Source organism: Opisthorchis viverrini (genome assembly GCF_000715545.1).
Source record: "Opisthorchis viverrini unplaced genomic scaffold opera_v5_261, whole genome shotgun sequence".
NCBI lineage: Eukaryota > Metazoa > Platyhelminthes > Trematoda > Opisthorchiida > Opisthorchiidae > Opisthorchis > Opisthorchis viverrini.
Window position 1 is genome coordinate 349,678 of NW_008751917.1, and position 9,137 is coordinate 358,814.

General features: G+C 44.6%; 2 protein-coding genes across 2 annotated transcripts in view; one reads left to right on the forward strand and one right to left on the reverse strand.

Annotated features, from left to right (window-relative positions):
* Window positions 1-222: 222 nt before the first annotated feature.
* Window positions 223-414, forward strand: T265_09172 (hypothetical protein; the record flags this gene model as incomplete). The annotated part of the gene is made up of 1 exon (XM_009175183.1): window positions 223-414. The coding sequence occupies one exon, from the start codon at window positions 223-225 to the stop codon at window positions 412-414; it is 192 nt and encodes a 63-aa protein (XP_009173447.1).
* Window positions 415-1,624: 1,210 nt separating this feature from the next.
* Window positions 1,625-9,137, reverse strand: part of T265_09173 (hypothetical protein) — a gene marked incomplete at both ends in the record, with an annotated part of 22,687 nt that continues 15,174 nt past the window's right edge. Inside the window, 7 exons of the mRNA XM_009175184.1 lie at window positions 1,625-1,932; window positions 2,300-2,568; window positions 4,681-4,903; window positions 6,469-6,605; window positions 6,710-6,942; window positions 7,539-7,672; window positions 8,742-8,927. Of these exons, the coding sequence (XP_009173448.1) occupies window positions 1,825-1,932; window positions 2,300-2,568; window positions 4,681-4,903; window positions 6,469-6,605; window positions 6,710-6,942; window positions 7,539-7,672; window positions 8,742-8,927 (1,290 nt within the window). The remainder of the gene's footprint in view (window positions 1,933-2,299; window positions 2,569-4,680; window positions 4,904-6,468; window positions 6,606-6,709; window positions 6,943-7,538; window positions 7,673-8,741; window positions 8,928-9,137) is intronic.

The window sequence follows — 9,137 nt, forward strand, 5'->3', positions numbered from 1 at the left end:
TCCTTCTCAAGGTTGGACTGGCTGTGACGCACGGAATGGTGCGGAGCATGTGTGGAACGCTTAAAGTTCCCAGGGCTAATCATAGTTTGGCCCTGGTCTTGCGGCGTGTAGTGATCCCAGCGCATAACTCGCTTACACCTTGCAAAGTCAAATAGAATGAAGGCAGCTTTCCTTTCGACGACATCTTAGCTGATGGAGGCTGAATAGATAAACAGAAAGAAGATGGATAAAGTTACGGTGGAGAAAGCGAAGAATGTCGTGGTCAATCCTACGAAAGCGGTTCACACACCCGCGAAGAATAGCTCTTCCTCGACTATCTCAAAATCTACGTCCGAAGACGCTGGCGAGTGTATTGTGGCGCTAGCGTTACCTAGACTAGAGATTAAAGCTCTTGGCGGTGCCCCCTACGCTTGAGACGAGAAAAAAAGAAATTCGAAGTGGACGTGGCCAATCGACTAGCAGACGACTCTCAAAGATTATGAGCAACTGGAAACTAAACGCGATTCTAGGTTCGTAAGTTTAATTTCCTGGGCTGAGCAGTAGGTAAGGCTACGTTGCGTCGAATATGAGTTCACATCGAAGTGCAGTTTAGCGCACACTAAACCAAGGGAAAATGCGTCTGTCAATCAACCGACATTTCAAACTGGTCACTTAGCAATCAACTCGGTCGCGCTGGCAACTGCCATCTCCTATGATGAGTATCCAGGACCAAAATACACCAGTGATTAATGACCTGACAGATATGGCTATGTGGAGCAACCATTGTAGATTGCGCATTAAAGCTACCGTATTCACTACTTACCTTCCACACTACCTGCCACGTTGGACAAACAGAACCACATAAACTCAAGTAACTGCCATCTTCTTCAACATGCGGCTCTCATTTCTCTATTCTCCTTATCCTTGGTGAACAAAGTTATAGCAGCTTGGAAACACCGTAATTCGATGTACCGTTTGTAGCTGAAGAACTAAATTGATCCGGGCAGCTCTAAAAGCCGTGGCTGCATCCTAACAAAAGAAGTCAATCCACGCGTTATTAGGGCGCGAGCGACGTTTGCAGACATGCATCAGAAATTCGCTTCAGTGGAGCTGAGGGACTGTGTGCACAAAGCAAATGTAACAGAAATCTCACTCCGTCGTTGCCAAACTTGGTGCCTCCGAGTCGAGAAACTTATACGGATCGAAACGTTTGATCACCGATGCCTTCACGATTTAACAGACGGCAACTGGCTGCAGCAATAAAATGGTACGTATACGGGCGATAAACCAAACAAAGCACGTTTTTTCTAATTCGAACGCTTCTTAATCGTTTTTCATGGGACGTAAATCTGTGTGCACTTGGTTTACACCCTCCTTATGGCCGTTGAGCATCAGTATTTACCGCTGTCAGTGCTGACCAGGTAAGTGACCTTTGAAACTGATCGGTAGGACTCAGTCCACACAACCACAAAAATCACATTACGGACTGACTGTAGTGTTGTGAATGAGCAGTGTCATCACTGGATCTTCGTTGCCGCAGCACCGGTTTCCATTTAGGAAGGACTTGCTCAATATTAGACGTCAGTTTATGATTAGCGTCTTCCCTGTGTTCACCCGTTCATAGTTTCCACTTGTAAAAAAAAAGCAAGAGACTAGGAATTCTATTCAAGTCAATACTGGTCATACTGAAGATAGCGTGCACAGAAAAGGATAGCAATAAATAGGGCGGAAAAATGTCAAAAATCACAATCGACATATCATGTTTCGATGGGGAAGGGGGAGGTGGTCAGCAGTCGGAAAATGTCATCAAAAGCTACGAAAGTCATTATGAAATAATTCCTAAAGCTAATGATCCAGGATGCGCAGATTACCCGAAACAATTTTGTTCTCGAATATTGCTCCGGAAGGTATATTGATCAGACTGCCTACATTGGCAATGATGATCACTGTTCCCTGAAAAGGTGGAGGGTAAAAGAAAAAACCCAGGTCAAACGATCAGATCGTGGTTTTCGAGGATAGTCTGTCGAGATCGGTCCGAAGCAGATGTGTATTCCGAACGAGCTGAGAAACAATCTCCCTTAGTGAATCATCTATCATATACACTCGCTTTTTCTTATCTCAAGATCAGGGGTGCGAAACGAATGTGCGGGATAATCCTAATGAGTTTACACTAAGATACTGTAGAGTTGGTGCTGTATCCATAGGCTCTTAGAAATGGTGAAGCATTTGATACCTTGCATTCTTCCATCGACGTCCTGGCAGGAACAGCAATATGATTAGTTACATTCAGAGCAGAAAGACAAAAGAAGCGTTTGCATACCCTGAGCGTAATGCCTTTCCCAAAGTATACATCACCGGCGACCGTTAGATGGTCTAATTCCAACATGTCAGGAATACTGGCGAATCGGGTCAAAAAGTCTTTCACTTTTTTGAAGTGGCTCCCGAGCTTGACCAACGGCACTGACGGGAAACTGCGAAGAGGAGAAAGGGTCAGCCGACCACCATCCAGCACATAAAGGTTGGACATGACCATGAGCAGATCCGACGTGGTTTTTACCGGCAAGAAACGGCTTCTGGGTACATTAATACCTAAAACAGAGGGAAATATGAAACTGAACACACTTTGGAATATGACTATATTTCTCGCTGCTAAGCAACCAATGGGCTTCATCTCAAGGGGAAAATTATGAAGAGTAAAGAAAGCCTTCCTACAAGGTGTATATCGAAACATGCTCAGTAGGTTCAATAAAACCGTCAAAGTTGAGGTATGATGTGCCTCCAAAAGTACGAATTGGAACAAGTTCTGCACATGAAATTGTACCTTGCTTCAGACGTCAGCGCAGGTTACATATTTGTTAACTTCATTTTAGGTCGGCGAATTTCACCTCATTTCTCCCGCCTAACAAAGCTGAATTCTGCCCATCCAAAATAAACCAAGGCATGATAACCGATTGTCAGTTTGTGGTTGAACGTCATCATCAGCTTTATAAATAGCATAGTTGCCGCTATGGCTACCATAGTTGCGTTCGCTAATGATCTGGGGAGGTAGGGGTAAACAGCTAAGCATTGGAGGCGGTAGCTGATATAAGTGATGCGTTAATACCGGAGTGCCAGTGAACTTTTCATTGGGAAGATCAGAAGGGAGAAGCCATATACTGAAGGCAACAGCTTGGATGCATGCGCGTGACTGAGCCATGCTTGACAGTTTCTTCAACTCTTGATGTGAACCGTTTCGCGGTCCCCACCCAGGGGGACAGAAATGATGGGCGCAGTTAATTTTGCTGTTGTTACCTTTCGTACTTCTCTGCCAAGTCATCACTTGACCTTCGTAGCTCGTTTCCGTCCTTCGCGTGGTTGAGCAAATACGGCTCTTCGACGAATTTGGTCAGCTGGCAGACGGAGCACGTGACCAAGCCAGCGTAACCTCTGGAGTGTGACCAGTTCATCCCTCGTGGGCTAGTTAGTTCTTCCGGAACCCGTTCGACGTAATTCAGCTCTATTGGACCGGTGACCCCATTGCGATTAAACGCAGCTCAAGTAGCTTGTTCAAATTACATTAGTAGGGTAACCGTGCTGATGGCTGAACCATACAACCGTTTGACCCTCCTCATAGAAAACATCAGTTGAGTGTTCAAAAGCAGGAAAAACAATCCAAAAATTATCGGACATTGTCAGATATGGCGGATAATTCAAAACAAACAAGAAAAAGACATTATTCCGAAACTCGCGGGGATTTACCAGTAGTTTAGCTCATTCGCAACTTGGTGCGAGCTCGCCGTTTTCGCAGAAAGGGCTGAGCAGCTCGGAATTCACAGTAAGCTACGGTTGGTCGGCAAAACTCCAGAGAATGCAAGTAAGCTTGTGAAAAAATTGAATAAGCTAGCTCGAGACGTCAAACTCAATGACGGAGAGGAACTAAGACATTTGTTTCGACTAGATATCTCGAGATTAGATGAAACGGCAGTCAGGCTGTCTTCATAACCGAGGGGAAGCGTTGCGCTATCAAGTGCTAATTGTTACGGATTGAAAGGCTCATACGCGTTTGACCTTTATGCTATGTGGTCAGACTTCGGACCATCAGTATTGATGTAAGCGGCTGCAATTCAAAGAAAAGTGTCAACAATCTTGCATGGTTGGATATTTTTCCTGAGGTTTTCACAGTTCAGTCATTTATTGCCGCTGATTGTTCTGGAATCTGCGTATGGTGTGTCAATCGTTTTTCTTGAATTTTTTGGCTACAACTCAATGTAGATCGCTTAAATTTTCAGCACCCTTAAGCCACCACAGTCGTTCACTGGATTTTTGGTCAAACTTAACTATGCTCAAGGACCACTAGAACGTTTTCCTCGTGTTACGGAAAGGTGCGAAACGCCGTTGAAGCCCGTTTAGATTAGGTGCCAAAATTGAATATTTCAGGGTATGCAATGTCCTCAAAACATTGCTCACCAAATCCTTATCCTGCCAGAAAAGTGAAGTGAACGAAAAATTGAGCAGCAATGGCCGAAAGGGCGCAGTGTCACTGAAAAAGTGGGATGGAACAATTCGCCAACAATGTTCATACAGCCTTTCATAGGACGTCATCATATGACCCAATCGCAGACAATATAATGTAGTAAAAATCCTGTCAGTCGTTTCAAAATAAACGACACGAGAAAACGGAAGACGGTGAAAACATCGAGGGGTTTTAAGGGTTCAACCTACCAAGCGCCACATCAAAGCTTCTCACGGCAGCTCCGGCAGCCTGTTCAAGCTGCAAAATGTTCAGGCCAGAATCTAATGTTTTCGGATTAACGATCACTTCCATTTGTATAGTGTCCTTCTTAACCAAATCCACCATCACTGGCAGTTTGACCCAAAGGTTATTGGTGTTGAAAATGCGAAAAGTGCGCACACTGGCGAATTCGTCCTGGTGTTCTTTTGGAACCTGGGTTGTAAAGGGGAGCCGTGAAACGGTTCATCAGTGTGCTTATCTGTTCATAGACGCAGGCCTACTGTAATTATTACAGATGTACAATCCAAACTCTGCCTTTATATATTGCAGGGATGAAATACTGTCTGTTCAGAGGTTATTCAGAAGATTATCCAGAAGACCACACGGCAAGGACACGGTAAAAGTTGACACTCGGGCGGTTTGATTATAAGGACACAAGTGGGTTAGACGCATGGAGTGAGTTCAATCTTCAATCTCCTCAGCCAGTGGAGAGTGTACTGCTCACTCAGCGACTGTGATGTGTCCAGAGGAGCGTATGAATTTCAGACAGTCAGTAATCTATATTCGTGAGCTAAATGTGATCTTTTCACCTGGCGCCAAGTGCGCCGGTGGATGCGCGTTCAGGCAGCATAGGGCCCTTTGCTTGACGTTGCATATACGGTTCTACACCTTGGAAACAAAACCACGGGGAGATAATCTGACCAAAACATCCCTGAATTGTTGTGTGATAGCTTTTATCTGGGCGAAACCTGATTCTTCAAGACGGCCAACGATGACCTCGGACATGTTTCAATTCTGACTAAGGAACTACCGTGATCCCCCCAAAAGGAGTTCACAGGCTCTTATTTTGTTAGATTTGATCGATGCAGAGATCACTCTCTTAAAAAAAGACAATGAAAAGTATGGTCACCTTGCTAATAGACGGATGAGGGCAATTCGTGGATATGCTTCTGACTGAAAGTTAAACCACAGCTTCCGACGGGTTTCACAACCACTGGGTTGCTCATTCAGCCGTTTTTTTCGTAAGATGGCGAACAATATATGGATGTTTGCCATTTCGACGCTGTAGTAGGTTGACCCCCACAGCCACACACGCTAAATCCTTCAGCCGATGCAGAGGTTAGCTTTCCCACATGTGATTTTGACATCTCTCTATGTTTGTCTCAAGGAGCACTATCATATGAGCAGGATTAAAACGGCCTTAGGAGAGCACCTGTTCACACGAAGGAAGAGCAGATACGATTTAGTGGGATAATCGACAAACGAAAACTGGTTGAAGCAAGAACAAAGTGGTGGGTCTACGGTACCATAAGCAGTCATCCGATCGCAACTCCTAGAAAGTAGGCCCAAGGAAACATGTTGCAAAATCTTAAAACGATTCACGTAATTTGTTACTGCAACCACCAAAGATACTGATGAAACTCCGTCAACCAAAATCGAGTTAACTATGGAATTGTGGAGGGCATCCAGATATGCAAGCATGCTGTAACACGGGAAACGGGGTGGTGGGTCTGCTGACGTGTTAGCTTTTTTTCGAGTGCGCCTTATGACTGATGAGGGACACTGTTTTGGTCTCTACTCAGGAGACCTTTCGAAAGAGTCACTGCATAAATAGTGTAGTAGACCGGAGGCAAGAGAAACCCCAAGGGGTGAGAATCTTCTTCGGGGTTGCTCACTATGAGCGATTCCGATCAGATCGGCTGTCTATTTCGAAGTAACCTAATTGTACAGGAGGAACTAATCATGATGATAGAATCCCAACTGCGAGGATGCCTTACTTGTGCTAACTCCAAAAGCCGTAGATGTCCTTGGTAATTCGTCAAAGTGCCACCTTTGACATCAGCGCTTGTTTTGTCAGTAACCTCCATAGCGAATTGTGGCAACAAGGGTGAGGTAAGAAGAAAATGCAAGATGTCTGAAAAATGATTGGTCAAGGAAAACAGGAGTGAATAAATAAGCAAGGTCCTAAAGTATCAAAACCATACTAATATGAATGTACGACCATCGCAAAAAGGATACGAAGATCGACCGTTGCTCCAAGATTGTCAATATTGGAGAGAAACACCCACTCCTTCCCTTCAGCCGACAGCTTTTCCGCCAATCCGGATTCAACAAAGCTGCGATAGAAATCGCCGTGACCAGGTGGGTACCAGTGCTCTCCTCGAAGCTGACCTTCATTCGAGGGTTTCTCGTTAGGATCAAACGCGCATTTTGCTAAAGGTAGCAAGGATTCCCGATTCAGACGAGGGTACCTGATAAAAAGAAACATGTATGCAGGGTGAATAGCAAAACGGTGCGAACACCTGTGTCGTTCACGAAAAAGTGAAAACTGTTGAACCGCAGGGAAAGTGAGCAAATATTCAAAGATAAGCTAGTAATAGTCTTCAGCCCCGCTCGTTACTGAGATTAACTGGATAAAACTGTTACCCTGCTAGTGAAAAATTGCGCTCGAAATAGACCAATCGAAATGATCAGTTTTTTTTTAAAGATCCGCTTACTGTAGGTGTTCGCCACAGCACTGTGCCCGAATACCCATGAAAGATTGCATTTCGGACAAACCTGCAAATAACTTGGTGCCGGGAATATTGATTCCCACACATTATTGAGAAAGGGATAACGTAATCCAACTGTCATTACCTAGTCCCATTCAACTCCCATAGTTTAAACGCAGAAACAGTGACCCGTGAAATTGTTGGGGCTGAGGCTTCGAAATCAAAGAACTATATGAAAGGAGTACGCAGAGTTTTGGAACAATTGGCGACAACCGCGTCGAGCTGAGTACGACGATTTCAAATGTGATTCAAATTTGAAAAGAAAACAGCTACACGGAAATCATGACGAGGCTCACATGCTTTGCATGAAAGTGAGGATCTGCACATTCATCTTCTGGTATTTTCTTAGAACTTTCTCCGTGTCCGCGTTCGTGTTGAAGGAGTTCATCAACACCAGAGGTATATTCACATTGTATTCCCTATTCAACCCCTGAAAACAAGTAAAATAAACACACGATGAGACTGTCGGGCAAAATGGACTTTGGTTTAGTATCTCAACCGCAAAACCAGTCAGAAAATAGAGACTGGTGATAAGGGCGCCATCAACCCCGAGTCCCAGTCCTATTTTATGGAAACTCCAGCGTCGAGCAGGGCTAGTTACGGGCAGTCAGATATCGAGAAAATCTGGTGGTTAAGGGACGAAACGGATCGGAAGACCAGGAAAATGAAAACGAATAGAAAAGGCAGACATCCTTGCCGGATACTATTTTTCGTACGAAGGCTTTCGGACAACTACCCGGATACCCTCATGCCCACAAGTACGAACCTATAACGTTGATAATATTCCGGGGTTTTCCCTACTGAAGAAGTGTCTTAGGAAAAGACTAGCCAACAGAGTCAAATTCACCTTGAAAATCCAGAAGTACCAAAACTCCGGGTCACGTACACGTATAGCATTGTTCTGGCATCTGACGGAGTGTGAAGATTTGATTAACACAATCCCTACCATACCGGAATCTCATTCGCTGCTCTTGAGTTAAAGCCTGACGAACTAATATAAGGTGACGAAAGGCAAGTGACACCAAGAGGCTCTTTCCTACAACATTTAAGCTGACCTTCCCGTGATTGCCGCATTCAATACAAGTCCCCTTTTCAAAACGGGTACCATTACTGATTCCTCCAATTTGTCTGGAACAGTACCCTCCAAAATGAAGGCGAACAGACCAGACAAACACTACCTAAGGATGTCGCCCTAATCCTTGAACAATGTGGGTGAGATATTATTCGAAACAGGGAGTCAGTGGTGCGTGAGGGAAGAGATGCATTGATAAACACCGAGGTCACCTTCCAGGGTTCTAAAGCAGTTCGCATACGTATCATTCTTCTTGCCACAACACCAAAAGAGTCACTGTAAGTTACTGGGAAATCCGGAGTCTAAGCACAGTTAGTTCCGTTCATCACATAATAGGATTCGAGCATGGGAAACGATAACCCAGATTACCGTCACTTTAACGCATTCTGAAATATCATATGTAAACGAAGACGGCGAAATGACAGACCTCAATTTGCTGAATGGTTAGGTCCAAAAAGGTCAGCTCGTTGCGGACGGAGATCAGCGATTTCGGTCCCGTGCAGCCCATCGTTGTACCAAGACCACCATTGAGTTTCACCACTACCAACTTTTGCAATTCTTGGCGGAGCATCTCTTTGTCTTCTTGGGTGACTAAACTGGCGTAGGTTTTCACCTGAAAAAGTAAACATATTTCTATAAGGTCGTAGAGTGAGTCAACGAACGAAACTAAGACAACGGGACATTACAGTAAAAAGTATTTAGTACTCATCGTGTTTGTAGCGCTGCCTTTTCTGCATCGAACTGCCATTTAAGCCGCAATTAATTGTTGTGAGCGACAGGATGATGACCAACTATCCCACCGGTCTACACCCTATATATATAT